This window comes from Mchenga conophoros, linkage group LG11 (genome assembly GCF_057382185.1).
Source record: "Mchenga conophoros isolate Kocher_MC1m ecotype Shallow Benthic linkage group LG11, M_conophoros_male_GT1.1, whole genome shotgun sequence".
Classification (NCBI taxonomy): Eukaryota; Metazoa; Chordata; class Actinopteri; order Cichliformes; family Cichlidae; genus Mchenga; species Mchenga conophoros.
Window position 1 is genome coordinate 12,804,672 of NC_140536.1, and position 16,920 is coordinate 12,821,591.

General features: G+C 39.5%; 3 protein-coding genes across 3 annotated transcripts; 2 read left to right on the forward strand and 1 right to left on the reverse strand.

Moving 5' to 3' along the window:
• Positions 1 to 4,288: 4,288 nt before the first annotated feature.
• Positions 4,289 to 6,223, forward strand: LOC146563697 (fucolectin-2-like). The gene is made up of 4 exons (XM_085290593.1): positions 4,289 to 4,304; positions 4,777 to 5,014; positions 5,421 to 5,569; positions 5,747 to 6,223. Exons 1-4 carry the CDS (start codon positions 4,289 to 4,291, stop codon positions 6,091 to 6,093), a joined length of 750 nt encoding a protein of 249 aa, XP_085146719.1. The 3' UTR covers positions 6,094 to 6,223.
• A 3,668-nt stretch (positions 6,224 to 9,891) lies between these two features.
• LOC146563698 (fucolectin-4-like) lies at positions 9,892 to 13,084 on the forward strand. The gene is made up of 5 exons (XM_085290953.1): positions 9,892 to 10,066; positions 10,361 to 10,384; positions 11,093 to 11,399; positions 11,806 to 11,957; positions 12,135 to 13,084. Exons 1-5 carry the CDS (start codon positions 10,033 to 10,035, stop codon positions 12,479 to 12,481), a joined length of 864 nt encoding a protein of 287 aa, XP_085147079.1. The 5' UTR covers positions 9,892 to 10,032; the 3' UTR covers positions 12,482 to 13,084.
• LOC146563699 (fucolectin-3-like) lies at positions 12,891 to 16,681 on the reverse strand. The gene is made up of 4 exons (XM_085290955.1): positions 16,494 to 16,681; positions 16,176 to 16,199; positions 15,538 to 15,832; positions 12,891 to 14,811 (listed from the first exon to the last, which is right to left on the reverse strand). The coding sequence occupies exons 1-4, from the start codon at positions 16,525 to 16,527 to the stop codon at positions 14,631 to 14,633; spliced, it is 534 nt and encodes a 177-aa protein (XP_085147081.1). The 5' UTR covers positions 16,528 to 16,681; the 3' UTR covers positions 12,891 to 14,630.
• Between the last annotated feature and the right edge of the window lie 239 nt (positions 16,682 to 16,920).

Below are 16,920 nucleotides of genomic sequence, written 5' to 3' on the forward strand. Positions count from 1 at the left end.
GCCCTCCTGGGTTTTAATTGCACCTTAGGAACTTTTTTTGCATCAACACTACAATGAGCGGGTGGAGGGAGGTTTGGAGTCTTCTCCCACCCCCGTTCTCTGCGGCCTGCTGGAGCGGGAGGGCTAGGTGGAGTTGGCCGTCCGACTGCGGTCTGGGGTGTGGGGCCTCCCTGCTGCTACGGAGTCGGGGTGGTCTGCCTCTCCCCACCGCAGGGAAAAGGGTAACACCACCTGGGTCTGGGTGCAGTTCCCCCCTCCAGGGGCAAGGGTACCTAGACCCGGTTTGTAGAGTACGCTTGGGGAGTGTGATCGTGTGTACAGCGTCTCTTTATGTCTGTCTCCACGTTGGTTGAGTGTGGAGTGAGTGCATATGAGAGCATGAGGGGGGGAATGGATGTTTGTGTCTGTGTGTGCCTGTATGTCTGTGTCTATATGTCAGGTTGGGTACCAGACGCCACCTCTCTGGGGACACCTCAGGCCCTCCAAGGTTTGGAGGCCTATCTCCACCCACCACCACTTCCCCTGCCGGTGGCGGACTCCCTCAGGTGTCGGTGCGTTGGTGGTTCTTTGTGTCTGGGGGTGGGCGTCCAGGTACACACCGGCTCACTCCTTGGCGGCCGCTTATCGGGGCCTGGAGCCTGGGGCTCGCTCGGGCCCCTTCGGGGGTGGGGTGCCCCCGGCCTCTCGGCCTGGGGCTCGGTCACTCAGGCACAGCTGGCGGCCGGCGGAGCTCACGGGCACGTCACTGCAACTCCCCCTGGCTTCTGCTCCGCGGCTGCTGAGTGAACCCTCATCTGGGACTCTCCTCAGCTCTTACTGGAACAGTGGCGCGGCTGCCCCTCTGTTGGTCTTCCATGGTCTCTTGTGTTCTGGGGGCCTCTGGATGTCTGGAGTTTTGATCTCCTCCATACCTGCTTCACACCCTGGAGGACGGGGCTGTGGCCCCCCCACACTCCCTAGCAGATCGTTACATGGAGAAACCTTTGGAATACAAGCGCGCTGATCCACACAGGTATGCACACGGGTGTTCACTGCTCGTAGACCCAAATTACACCTTTCTTGGCTGCTACTTCGAAGCACATCTGTCCTGCGTGCTGCACAACAACATTGAATATTTAGTATTTACTGCTGTTTACACTTAGCTAGATTAATGCGATGGTGTTGTGTTTAGTATGTTGCTTTGTTTTTTTTGTCTTTTTTTTGCTTGTTTTCTATTCTTTTCTCAACAGGTGATCCAGGAGATTTTTATTTTTTTTTCTCCCCCCCTTTCTCACTGTCCCTCTCCCCTTCTGTTTTTCCTTTCCTTCCTCTTTCTTTCTCCCTTTCCTATCTGTCACTCATGTCTGTCCCGTCGGTAACATCTGAAAATAAAATATAATAAATAATAAAAACAAAGATCGACCAAATGGACCAATACGGCAATGCCACGATGATCCATTTGGCAAAGTAAATCCATTGGGCATCCTTGTTGGTCTTCAGACAACAATTCTGATGGCTAAAGAACCAAATGGGACAGGCGAAAAAATAAAAAAATAAAAAAATTAAGTGAGCCATGTTTCTCCAAAAAAAAAAAAAAAAAGCTTCTCGGATGAGAGGTGAAACGTCTTCAAGCAACTTAAAGAAGTCCAGACGCTTTTCTTTGCAAGCTCCTTTGACTACACCCATAGTGTTTTAACTGTCACGCACACACATCCACACGCACATTCACTCATGTGCACACACATACACACAGGGATGCGCACACAGTCACACACGAGCACTCACATAGACACATGGGAACGTGCACATGTAGGCATTCATGTGCTCGTGCACATAGACACAGACAGAGTTTGCAGCACACCATAGGGGTTTTATGATGGGGTCCTTCTATAAAACTGTGTTTCACAGACAAAGGGGTGAAGATTTTTGCAGAGGGACACCGGCCTCGTCTTCCCTTCTAGAAGTGCATGCTTAAATGAAGATGAGTAAATGAAGATGAGTAAGGATGAATAAAGATTTTGTGAAAATGACTACTGAGTCCGGTGCCATCTCTGGATGCTCGAGGAATAAAAAGAACCGGGGTAAAACTGATTTCGCAACATATGGAGTGGGGTGAGCTCGGCCCCCACACCTGGGGGTAGCCTGACATAGACTTAGAGAAACAGGCTCACACAGACACAAACATGCATCCCTGCCCTCATGCACACATTTACAAATACTCAGCAGTGTGTGAAGATAAGATAAGATAAGATAGAACTTTATTAATCCCTCGGGTGGGTTCCTCTGGGAAATTCGATTTCCTATAAAGCACAGCACCGACAGAAGTTACAGAGTTACAGAATATTATATATATATATATACACACATACACACACACACACACACACACACACACATATAAATACAGAGACAAATATAAATAAAATATACAAAGGGGATAAATAGAATAAATAGGAATAAAAAATAAAAATACAAGTGAATTGCACATTTCAAGTATTGAGGTCTATTGCACCGTTGACTATTTACAAAAGTATTGCACAAAAGGTATCGCACAGTGAGGTGAAGAGGCACTACAGCTTAGCTGTTCCCCCCTCCTTTGTCCTCCTGTTTCCCCTCCCTCTCCCCTCCAGGGAGGAGTTAAACAGTCTGATGGCGTGTGGGACAAAGGAGTTTTTAAGTCTGTTAGTTCTTGTCTTTGGGAGAAGCAACCTGTCACTGAACAGACTCTTCTGTTTGTTAATGGCCGTGTGCAGAGGATGCCTGGCATTGTCCATAATGTCCATCAGTTTCTTTAATGTCCTTTTCTCTGCCACTGTCACCAGAGTGTCCAGCTTCATGCCGACCACAGAGCTAGCCCTCCTGATCAGTTTCTCCAGCCTGGATGAGTTCTTCTTTGCTGTGCTGCTCCCCCAGCACACCACAGCATAGAAAAGTACTCCAGCAACCACTGACTGGTAAAACATCCTCAGGAGCTTCCTGCAGATGTTAAAAGACCTCAGCCTCCTGAGGAAGTACAGTCGGCTTTGTGCTTTTTTATACAGGTGCTCTGTGTTGCATGACCAGTCCAGTTTATTGTCCACCCACAGCCCGAGGTACGAAGCACTTTGCTATAAATAATTTCTGCATGAAACATGAAATCCAGACTAAATGCAGATGCAGAGCAGAAAGTAGACACAATGATGGACTTGTGAAGGTTTTTTCCCGGCAGCTTATTAATGAATGACCGATTGTTAATAATGTCTCTGTTTTTCTTTAAAGTAGACCAAATGTCCACCTGTTGAAATGTCACTGAATACCTTTTATTCACACAGCCTCCACTGGTGAAGTAAATTTCCTGCTATGCTAAGTATCAAGTATTTGCATGTACTTGGATGCACACAGAATGTAGTTTGAACATGGTGATCATAACAGTCGTGGTATGTTCTCATCTGCAAATCAGATGTAAAAGTCTGGGAATGCTTTGCCTACTGAACATAACAGCCTCACTCTGAGGGTAAACAGGAGAAATGAATATTTTCATGTTTTCTGCTGTGAGGGAAGTGACAGAAATACAAATCCAGCTCTGACTCAGAGAGGGGATCATATCAACATCAGTGTGTCTACAGAAAACTCCAGAGTGAGGGTAGAAGTCTTTTCTTTCTCTTATTAGAGGACACATTTGTGCAAAGAGTCTAAAGTAAAGATGCTGTGGAGTCTGTTGTTCATCACTTTGATTGGTAAGTGGATCATTTGATGTTCCTGCCTGGCACAGTGATGTTTCAATGATCGTTATAAAGAATGAAAAAGATCAAATATAACAGTTCAGTTTTACTGTGAGTTGATCCAAACTGCTCGATAAAGCAAAAGTCGTTTCATTTAGTTTAAAGAGGATTTGACTTTAGTAAAGCCAGTTTCATTTCTGAGTGTTGAAGGATGGTTTACATTCTGTGCTTTCTGCTGTATTACCAAACAACAATATCAGAGCTGGCAGTAATTCACTCATTCTTACATCGTTCTCTGAAACTTCACAGGAAGATCAACTCAACAGGATCCAGGTAAGAGTGCATTTCTAATCAGTTTCTTCAGGTTATATCAAAAGTATGATGGTGCTTCTGTTCTGAATATACTTATTTGTAAAGTATTTAATTTTATGCCTTTTAAATTATTTTTATATTTTATTTTTCAATTCATTTATTTATTTATTGCATCACAGTAGACGTCAGATCTGTGGGAATGTTTCATGTGGGGATTTTCTGTTGGACTGAAGCAATTTTACAAACATCTGTATAAATATATGTTATAAATGTAAATTTATATTGAATTATGTTCTATGATATGTGATCAACGTGATTTAGAAATAAGTGCTTTGATAAACGTGCAGTCTTTGATATGTTTTGAGAGTCAAATTATTCATTTCATTAAATCAATAAATTTTATTCACTAACTGCAAAACTATTCAACATTTATAATGTAGTGAGGCTGCTTGGAAATAACCTGTGTGTGTGTGTGTGTGTGTGTGTGTGTGTGTGTGTGTGTGTGTGTGTGTGTGTGTGTGTGTGTGTGTGTGTGTGTGTGTGTGTGTAATATGTTTGCCACAAAAGATTTAGTCAGATCATGAAGTCATAATTCAGATTCATTATTTAGGAGTGAAAAGGAGATTTTTCCTAAAAAAAAACACTAGAAGACCTGGTCTGAAGTATTATTGCCACTGACATTGTTTCTTTTCTTTTTTCTTACTTTACTTTACTTTCTGTCACATCATCAGGATGTAGTCCAGGATGGGAAACTATCAAACTGGATGACAAAGTGGCATTTCAGTCTACACAGATCAGCGTGGTGTTCATTACACTGCTGACAGAGCTTTGGACGGAAATAAAGAAACATGTTCTAACACTGTAGAACAACGGCCCATCAACTGGTGGACAGTTGACTTATTGGGTCTATATGAAATTTCCTGCATCAGCATTTACAACATGGATCATTTCAAAGTTGATCTAAGAGACGCGCACATCCTCATCGGGAACTCATCTGAGAGAAATGCTGCTGACACCACTGAGTAATACCTTCATCTTACTTTGAATCATTCTGTTCTCAGTCAGGCTCCAGCATGTCCAATGTTTTTAGATAATTTTATGAATATTTAAGTGCATTTAAATCCAGTAATACAGTAACACAGAGAACCCTGTATCAGTTCTATCAGATGAAATAGGAGGTCTAATATGATGTGATGTGGTTTGGAGTAATAATCACGTATATGTGAAGAATATAAAATCTTTATTTATTCTCATTTTCCTTTGTTGTTTATTTGTAGGTGTTTTCCTTCTTTCTAAAATGTTCTCAGACAGCAGCTCACATTTATTATCCAGCTGTTCGACTGTCTCCACTGTTTACAGCATGATTTAATCAAACAGAGCCAGAAACTCTTTCTGTACATCTGTCCAACCTTTTGTCTTTGTTTACAGGTGTGCAACAATCAACACAACTACTAGAGGAGAAAATAAAACATTTAACTGTGAAAATGGAACAAAGTGGGGGCGTTATGTAACTGTGTACAAAAACACATCTGGGTTTTTAATTCTGTTTGAGGTGACGATGAAAGGCATAAAAAAAGGTACAATAAAACATTCTTACCCACTAAGTTAACTGGTCAGTCAGTAGAGTCAATATAAATGTGTAAATGTTGACAGTAAGAATTATGTGCTTGAATCAACGCAGCATGTTAGACACTCAGAAACACTGTTTGGTTTGATGCTTCTAAGTTTCATTTTCTTGATGTTTTTCCTTTTAGAGCCCTTTAAACTGATTAAAGAGAACAAGACATGGGCAGACGCCCGGTACCACTGCAGAGAGGAACACATGGATCTGGTTTCCATCCTTGATAACGAGACCCAGGTCTGGGTTGGGTTGGAGGCTCAGAAGGCTGACACTCCCTTTGTCTGGCTGGGTCTTCAATACATCTGTGGCTTCGACTTCTGGATCTGGGTCAACGATCAGTGTGTATTTTTTGATCAGTGGGCTCCAGATGACACAAGAACAGCAGTCTGTGGCATGAACACTGCCATGAATACAAGTGGGAACCATTTGTGGTACAAGAAGTCTGTTTATGATAAATATAATTTCATCTGTGCAGTGTAAGAAGATCCATGGGTTGGTTTTGTTTATTCAGTTAGACAGGTGTCAGTAGTGGCTTGTTGGGTTGTAGCAAACTTTCCTCTAATAAATCAAAGGTGATGGGTTCAGGCTCAGTGTAGCAGGAAGATAAACAGTGGAGAAATTAAGAAGAACTTTTCTATTAACACTCAGAAACATGTTATTATTATAAATTACTTTTGATTGTATTTCATGATACACTGATATGATGATTATATGACACTTAAAAAACTTAAGCATTTAGTGTTTTCTATAATTTTGAATTGACATATATATATATTATTTCCTTTAGTTGTAAATGGATTGTTGGCCTTTGAATTGTTTTACTCGCGTCTCTCATGTTTAAACCTGCTGAACAAATAAAACATAAACTGGAAAACAAATGTTTGTCAATTCAGTTTATTTTTGTTGGGATGTTTGTCAAGTTTACAGACATTCAGTGACTGTGTTTGTGTTTCAGATTGTCTCCTTTAAATTCACTAAATAACTCCATATATGATTTTTACACTGTAAAATGCTTGTTTCAGTTAAAATGGTCATTTGCACAAAAGTGTCTTTTTAATGTTTTCAAATGGAGACAGTTCAGTAACGACCACCACCTGATGACCCTTTTATTCAATCCATGAATTTGAACCAGTGATAATTATTCTGAATGAATCTGTATGAGCAGTGAAATTACGGCATTTACAGTGTTTTAATAATATAGCCTTCATTAAAGCCAAAGACACTGAGAAAAGGTTCCACACCCATGACTGTACTTTGAACTGATGTTACGTTGATATAATCAAAAAAGGCCTTAAGTTCCTGATATATTTTAAAAGACAAAATGTGTTTTTGTGCAGGATTTTCCAACAGTTAACATCTGAGAATAAAAATAACTACATCAATATCACATTGACTGAAGTGCTCTCCATTTTAAGTGTTGATGCTTGATCATCGCGGTAAAGAAAGTTTCTGGAATCTCCATTTTAAGGTCGCTAGCCTTGATCTAGCAATCCTGTGCCTCACTCAGAGTCACACACATCCGTTATTACAAATGTTTACCAGGATCCTGTAAAGTATCTTTGCTCTTCGTAGAGCTGCACTCTTCTGGACACAGATCTCAGATGTCATTCCTGGGATCTTCTGGAGCCACCTGCCCAGTTTAGGGGTCACTGCCCCGAGTGCTCTGATTACTACATGGACCACTGTTGCCTTCACCATTCACATCTGGTGACAGCTCTTATGCAATAGCCACCATGAAAGTCAGAGCATCTCATTCTAAAAGAAAAGAATAAAATTATTCAAACAGCATCAAGGTGGGAAGAAATTTCACAAACTGACTTGTTGCAGTGGCGGTATCCTTTTACAGTAGCATGCTCGAATTCAGTGAGTTCTTTAAAATGACAAATTTTTCGGGTTTTTGTAAAGACAAACTGCAAAGCTGAGTCTTACACATCCATGACCAGGGTGCATTTGTGTGAAAGACCCAGAGGAGCTCAGATATGTTTTCCCCCACAAAAAATACTTCAGGAACCAGTGATGCTATGTACTCTGAACATGTACTATGGTCAATGTAACCTCTATGAACCTTCATGAACTTTAACTAATTAAATTCAGAGATTAAAAAAATAACTACATTGTTTATAATAATATTGTAATGTTCTTAAAATAAGTGTAAATCAACATCTGCAACATTTCCAGTCTAATATTTTCCTCCTCAGACTCATTCTAACACAACAATACGCTTTAAGACACCACTTAGCAATACTTGGCCAGCTACGCCACTTAAAATCAATATTTAATATGAAATCATTTCCAAATACTAAATCTTTAAGTGATGCCACTTTAAAGAAAAAAGTTATTCATTTTTCACTATAGTAGATTCCAAATAACACACTGTGGTTGATGATGGAGGTTTTCTGCTTTCTACCAGAGCTCCATCTACAGTGTGCTGCTTGACCTTTATGCATATCTGCAAATCTCAGGAAAGGAGGCAACTCTGTTACATTCACTGAGATCAGCAGACGTTTAGAGTTTGAGAGTCAGGCTGCTGTGTTAACATTAATAAAAATAAATGAACCTACTAAAAAAGCCTTTTCCTGCTCCTTCTCTATCTCCTCTGTTAAAACCCTCTTTGCTTCCACTGGTCCATTCAACTCGATTGTTTTTACATCCTGCTACTACCAGTCCAACTATTTATATTAACCTTCCTCATCCTGCTATTAACAATAATATGGCAATTATAATAATGACTGTGGCTCAAATGTAATAAAATGATTTTTGTGGTTTTATGTGATGGTCAGTGACCAACATGCATCATAAATATTTTTAGACATGGACACATGCAGGTAATAAAATGTTAGTGTACTAATATATGCTGTGTTATTTCAGATAAACTTGTTAGACTGTAGTGGACCTCTTATCACTTCTGAAGGCTGATTCATGTGTTGAAATTGATTTAGAAGCAGTTCTGAGCTCAGGAGCTGCTTCATGTTTGAATCTCAGATCCTCATTTTATGCAGCAGCGCCACCTACTGCTCAAAGCAATGAACTACCAGATGAGGTTGAATATTGTCTCCTTGGTCTACACACCTCCATGTTCACTGAGCTGTGTGCTTTATCACTACTCTTTCACCCTCTTTTACACATGAACACAGTGACAGACCTGAGTCTGAAACCAAGTACCAATGAAAAGGAACTCTTGATTAAAATAACTTAGAATATATATATATTTTTTTAAAAACAAGAACTTCACACTGTGATAATAAAACACACCATGACTTAAGTCTGATATGTAGATTCCTGTGCTTTCGCAGCAAAAACCATGATGCTGCTTTACTTTGAATATCCCAGCTGCTTCTCTGCTCCAATGACCAAATGTATTTAATGTGCACAAATCAAAGTGAGAACTGCACTTCAAGACTGTACATGATGGAATTCATGTTATTAGTGATGAATAGGACTCACCCTGCAGCAAAGGTGCAGAAGCTACAGGGGGCTGCAGTGATGTGTCTGCAGGCTGTGCTGGCAGCCAGCTGCGGCAGAGTGCCGGGCCCAGCCACGCGAGGTATGAGGGCCCCCTGCCTTCTGGTAGGGGCCTGACCGAGCCACGGGCGCCAGGCCCCGCCAAACAGCCACCGGGAGTGACCCAGTACATACCTAAGTGCCCAGCCTGGACACCGAGAACCACCAACGCACCGATACCTGAGGGCATCAACCACTGGTATGGAGTGTGGTGAGATCGGCCCCCACACCTGGGGGTAGCCTGACATAGACTTAGAGAAACAGGCTCACACAGACACAAACATGCATTCCTGCCCTCATGCACACATTTACAAATACTCAGCAGTGTGTGAAGCACTTTGCCATAAATAATTTCTGCATGAAACATGAAATCCAGACTAAATGCAGATGCAGAGCAGAAAGTAGACACAATGATGGACTTGTGAAGGTTTTTTCCCGGCAGCTTATTAATGAATGACCGATTGTTAATAATGTCTCTGTTTTTTTCTTTAAAGTAGACCAAATGTCCACCTGTTGAAATGTCACTGAATACCTTTTATTCACACAGCCTCCACTGGTGAAGTAAATTTCCTGCTATGCTAAGTATCAAGTATTTGCATGTACTTGGATGCACGCACAATGTAGTTTGAACATGGTGATCATAACAGTCGTGGTATGTTCTCATCTGCAAATCAGATGTAAAAGTCTGGGAATGCTTTGCCTACTGAACATAACAGCCTCACTCTGAGTGTAAACAGGAGAAATGAATATTTTCATGTTTTCTGCTGTGAGGGAAGTGACAGAAATACAAATCCAGCTCTGACTCAGAGAGGGGATCATATCAACATCAGTGTGTCTACAGAAAACTCCAGAGTGAGGGTAGAAGTCTTTTCTTTCTCTTATTAGAGGACACATTTGTGCAAAGAGTCTAAAGTAAAGATGCTGTGGAGTCTGTTGTTCATCACTTTGATTGGTAAGTGGATCATTTGATGTTCCTGCCTGGCACAGTGATGTTTCAATGATCGTTATAAAGAATGAAAAAGATCAAATATAACAGTTCAGTTTTACTGTGAGTTGATCCAAACTGCTCGATAAAGCAAAAGTCGTTTCATTTAGTTTAAAGAGGATTTGACTTTAGTAAAGCCAGTTTCATTTCTGAGTGTTGAAGGATGGTTTACATTCTGTGCTTTCTGCTGTATTACCAAACAACAATATCAGAGCTGGCAGTAATTCACTCATTCTTACATCGTTCTCTGAAACTTCACAGGAAGATCAACTCAACAGGTTCCAGGTAAGAGTGCATTTCTAATCAGTTTCTTCAGGTTATATCAAAAAGTATGATGGTGCTTCTGTTCTGAATATACTTATTTGTAAAGTATTTAATTTTATGCCTTTTTAATTATTTTTATATTTTATTTTTCAATTCATTTTTTTACTTATTGCATCACAGTAGACGTCATATCTGTGGGAATGTTTCATGTGGGGATTTTCTGTTGGACTGAAGCAATTTTACAAACATCTGTATAAATATATGTTATAAATGTAAATTTATATTGAATTATGTTCTATGATATGTGATCAACGTGATTTAGAAATAAGTGCTTTGATAAACATGCAGTCTTTGATATGCTTTGAGAGTCAAATTATTCATTTCATTAATTCTGATGAATTTTTATTCAGTAACTGCAAAACTATTCAACATTTATAATGTAGTGAGGCTGCTTGGAAATAACCTGTGTGTGTGTGTGTGTGTGTGTGTGTGTGTGTGTGTGTGTGTGTGTGTGTGTGTGTGTGTGTGTGTGTGTGTGTGTGTGTGTGTGAGAGAGAAATGTTTGCCACAAAAGATTTAGTCAGATCATGAAGTCATAATTCAGATTCATTATTTAGGAGTGAAAAGGAGATTTTTCCTAAAAAAAAACACTAGAAGACCTGGTCTGAAGTATTATTGCCACTGACATTGTTTCTTTCCTTTTTTAATTTTTTTTTACTTCACTTTCAGTTACATCATCAGGATGTAGTCCAGGATGGGAAACTATCAAACTGGATGACAAAGTGGCATTTCAGTCTTCAGTCTACACAGATTATTATGGTGTCAACTACACTGCTGACAGAGCTTTGGATGGAAATTATTTGACATGTTCTGCCACTCTATATGAAACCATCAGCTGGTGGACAGTTGACTTATTTGGTCTATATGAAATTTCCTGCATCAGCATTTACAACAGAAATAAACACAATGTTGATCTAGAAGGCGCTCACATCCTCATCGGGAACTCATCTGAGAGAAATGCTGCTGACACCACTGAGTAATACCTTCATCTTACTTTGAATCATTCTGTTCTCAGTCAGGCTCCAGCATGTCCAATGTTTTTAGATAATTTTATGAACATTTAAGTGCATTTAAATCCAGTAATACAGTAACACAGATAAACCTGTATCAGTTCTATCAGATGAAATAGGAGGTCTAATATGGTGTGATGTGGTTTGGAGTAATAATCAAGTATATGTGAAGAATATAAAATCTTTATTTATTCTCATTTTCCTTTGTTGTTTATTTGTAGGTGTTTTCCTTCTTTCTAAAATGTTCTCAGACAGCAGCTCACATTTATTATCCAGCTGTTCGACTGTCTCCACTGTTTACAGCATGATTTAATCAAACAGAGCCAGAAACTCTTTCTGTACATCTGTCCAACCTTTTGTCTTTGTTTACAGGTGTGCAACAATAAGCACAACTATTAGTGGAGGAAATAAAGCATTTAACTGTGAAAATGGACCAAAGTGGGGGCGTTATGTAACTGTGTACCAAAACACATCGGGAGGATTTTTAATTCTGTGTGAGGTGACGATGAAAGGCATAAAAAAAGGTACAATAAAACATTCTTACCCACTAAGTTAACTGGTCAGTCAGTAGAGTCAATATAAATGTGTAAATGTTGACAGTAAGAATTATGTGCTTGAATCAACGCAGCATGTTAGACACTCAGAAACACTGTTTGGTTTGATGCTTCTAAGTTTCATGTTTTTGATGTTTTTCCTTTTAGAGCCCTTTAAACTGATTAAAGAGAACAAGACATGGGCAGACGCCCGGTACCACTGCAGAGAGGAACACATGGATCTGGTTTCCATCCTTGATAACGAGACCCAGGTCTGGGTTGGGTTGGAGGCTCAGAAGGCTGACACTCCCTTTGTCTGGCTGGGTCTTCAATACATCTGTGGCTTCGACTTCTGGATCTGGGTCAACGATCAGTGTGTATTTTTTGATCAGTGGGCTCCAGATGACACAAGAACAGCAGTCTGTGGCATGAACGCTGCCATGAATACAAGTGGGAACCATTTGTGGTACAAGAAGTCTGTTTATGATAAATATAATTTCATCTGTGCAGTGTAAGAAGATCCATGGGTTGGTTTTGTTTATTCAGTTAGACAGGTGTCAGTAGTGGCTTGTTGGGTTGTAGCAAACTTTCCTCTAATAAATCAAAGGTGATGGGTTCAGGCTCAGTGTAGCAGGAAGATAAACAGTGGAGAAATTAAGCAGAACTTCTCTATTAACACTCAGAAACATGTTATTATTATAAATTACTTTTGATTGTATTTCATGATACACTGATATGATGATTATATGACACTTAAAAAACTTAAGCATTTAGTGTTTTCTATAATTTTGAATTGACATATATATATATTATTTCCTTTAGTTGTAAATGGATTGTTGGCCTTTGAATTGTTTTACTCGCGTCTCTCATGTTTAAACCTGCTGAACAAATAAAACATAAACTGGAAAACAAATGTTTGTCAATTCAGTTTATTTTTGTTGGGATGTTTGTCAAGTTTACAGACATTCAGTGACTGTGTTTGTGTTTCAGATTGTCTCCTTTAAATTCACTAAATAACTTCATATATGATTTTTACACTGTAAAATGCTTGTTTCAGTTAAAATGGTCATTTGCACAAAAGTGTCTTTTTAATGTTTTCAAATGGAGACAGTTCAGTAACGACCACCACCCGATGCCCCTTTTATTCAATCCATGAATTTGAACCAGTGATAATTATTCTGAATGAATCTGTATGAGCAGTGAAATTACGGCACTTACAGTGTTTTAATAATATAGCCTTCATTAAAGCCAAAGACACTGAGAAAAGGTTCCACACCCATGACTGTACTTTGAACTGATGTTACGTTGATATAATCAAAAAAGGCCTTAAGTTCCTGATATATTTTAAAAGACAAAATGTGTTTTTGTGCAGGATTTTCCAACAGTTAACATCTGAGAATAAAAATAACTACATCAATATCACATTGACTGAAGTGCTCTCCATTTTAAGTGTTGATGCTTGATCGTCGCGGTAAAGAAAGTTTCTGGAATCTCCATTTTAAGGTCGCTAGCCTTGATCTAGCAATCCTGTGCCTCACTCAGAGTCACACACATCCGTTATTACAAATGTTTACCAGGATCCTGTAAAGTATCTTTGCTCTTCGTAGAGCTGCACTCTTCTGGACACAGATCTCAGATGTCATTCCTGGGATCTTCTGGAGCCACCTGCCCAGTTTAGGGGTCACTGCCCCGAGTGCTCTGATTACTACATGGACCACTGTTGCCTTCACCATTCACATCTTCTTAACCTCCTCTCTCAGGCCTTGTTGTTTTTCCAGCTTCTGGTATTCGTTATTCCTGATGCTGCTATTACTCGGTATAGTGGCTTGTCCATCACTAGTATGTCTGATGGTTTGCTATCACCAGTTTGTCCGTCTGTATCTGGAAGTCCCACAGGATCTTAGTCCGGTCATTCTCGACCACCCTTGGCGGTGTCTCCCATATTGACTTTGGGACTTCCAGGCCCGGCCTCTGAACTATGCCAGCCATTTGGTTATCATGTTCCATGTATGCCCTGCACGTTAGCATCTTGCACCTTCCTGCTATGTGGTTCATAAAAGTCATTCCTTATTTTACTGCCCTCTGCCATGGCAAAGTGCAAGTCCAGCATTAAACTTCTGTGGTTCAGATTTATTAGTAGATGGAAAACTTTCTTCCATGTAAATAAATCTGTGTAGATGAATGGAATAGAAGACAGCTCTTATGCAATGGCCACCATGAAAGTCAGAGCATCTCATTCTAAAAGAAAAGAAGAAAATTATTCAAACAGTATCAAGGTGGGAAGAAATTTCACAAACTGACTTGTTGCAGTGGCGGTATCCTTTTACAGTAGCATGCTCGAATTCAGTGAGTTCTTTAGAATGACAAATTTTTCGGGTTTTTGTAAAGACAAACTGCAAAGCTGAGTCTTACACGCGCTGTTGGAGCTCAGCCTGGGGGGAGTTCTTTTTTCTCCGCATCTTTCCTCATGTTGTGCATTTTCCATTGTTATATCTCTCTGACCTGACTTCCCCATGTGATGCTGTGTAATGTATGTATGGTCGGGAGGGTAAGATGGCGCTGGCAAAGGTCGGCAGCCTTAACCCAATTTCCCTCGGGATGAATAAAGTATTATCAATCAAGCAATCAATTTACACATTTATATTGACTCTACTGACTGACCAATTAACTTAGTGGGTAAGAATGTTTTATTGTACCTTTTTTTCTGCCTTTCATCGTCACCTCACATAGAATTAAAGGCCCATATGTGTCTTTGTACACAGTTACATAACGCCCCCACTTTGTTCCATTTTCACAGTTAAATGCTTTATTTCCTCCACTAATAGTTGTGTTGATTGTTGCACACCTGTAAACAAAGACAAAAGGTTGGACAGATGTACAGAAAGAGTTTCTGGCTCTGTTTGATTAAATCATGCTGTAAACAGTGGAGACAGTCGAACAGCTGGATAATAAATGTGAGCTGCTGTCTGAGAACATTTTAGAAAGAAGGAAAACACCTACAAATAAACAACAAAGGAAAATGAGAATAAATAAAGATTTTTATATTCTTCACATATATGTGATTATTACTCCAAACCACATCACACCATATTAGACCTCCTATTTCATAGGTGTCAAACTCTGGCCCGCGGGCCAAATTTGGCCCGCAGCCTAATTACATTTGGCCCGCGAAGCTATACCAAATTATTATTAGAGCTGGCCTACTGGTATTAAACAGCTAATATATATATTGTTTAGTATTAAGCTTTGCTTGTTCCATATTCAGTTTTCCAGCAAAACTTATTTGAGTCCATAAGAAAAGATTCATTCCTATATCTGGAGGAAGATTTTTTTAAAAATAAATATTAACGTTAGCCCGCGACTTTGTTCCAGTTTTGAATTTTGGCCCACTGTGTGTTTGAGTTTGACACCCCTGTCCCATTTCATCTGATAGAACTGATACAGGGTTCTCTGTGTTACTGTATTACTGGATTTAAATGCACTTAAATATTCATAAAATTATCTAAAAAACATTGGACATGCTGGAGCCTGACTGAGAACAGAATGATTCAAAGTAAGATGAAGGTATTACTCAGTGGTGTCAGCAGCATTTCTCTCAGATGAGTTCCTGATGAGGATGCGAGCGCCTCTTAGATCAACATTGTCTTGATTTATGTTGTAAATGCTGATGCAGGAAATTTCATATAGACCAAATAAGTCAACTGTCCACCAGCTGGTGGGCTGTTGTTCTACAGTGTTAGAACATGTTTCTTTATTTCCATCCAAAGCTCTGTCAGCAGTGTAGTTGAGACCATTTACTGTGTAGACTGAAGACTGAAATGCCACTTTGTCATCCAGTTTGATAGTTTCCCATCCTGGACTACATCCTGATGATGTAACAGAAAGTAAAGTTTTCAAAAAAGATGATGTACGTGGTACTAACACTTCAGATTAAGGCTTTTGCTGTTTCTTTATCAAAATCTTCTTTTCACTCCTAAATAATGTATCTGAATTCTGACTTTATAATCAGATTAAGTCTTTTGTAGCTACCATATTTAGCACACACACACAATTAATATTGTGATGCACAAATAAATAAAGGGAGAAAAATATATAAAAATAATTAAAAAGGCATAAAATTAAATACTTTACAAATAAGTATATTCAGAACAGAAGCACCATCATACTTTTGATATAACCGGAAGAAACTGATTAGAAATGCACTCTTACCTGGATCCTGTTGAGTTGATCTTCCTGTGAAGTTTCAGAGAACGATGTAAGAATGAGTGAATTACTGCCAGCTCTGATATTGTTGTTTGGTAATACAGCAGAAAGCACAGAATGTAAACCATCCTTCAACACTCAGAAATGAAACTGGCTTTACTAAAGTCAAATCCTCTTTAAACTAAATGAAACGACTTTTGCTTTATCGAGCAGTTTGGATCAACTCACAGTAAAACTGAACTGTTATATTTGATCTTTTTCATTCTTTATAACGATCATTGAAACATCACTGTGCCAGGCAGGAACATCAAATGATCCACTTACCAATCAAAGTGATGAACAACAGACTCCACAGCATCTTTACTTTAGACTCTTTGCACAAATGTGTCCTCTAATAAGAGAAAGAAAAGACTTCTACCCTCACTCTGGAGTTTTCTGTAGACACACTGATGTTGATATGATCCCCTCTCTGAGTCAGAGCTGGATTTGTATTTCTGTCACTTCCCTCACAGCAGAAAACATGAAAATATTCATTTCTCCTGTTTACACTCAGAGTGAGGCTGTTATGTTCAGTAGGCAAAGCATTCCCAGACTTTTACATCTGATTTGCAGATGTGAACATACCACGACTGTTATGATCACCATGTTCAAACTACATTGTGCGTCCATCCACGTGCAAATACTTTAGCATACCAGGAAACTTACTTCACCAGTGGAAGCTGTGTGAATAGGTTTTCAGTGACATTTCCAC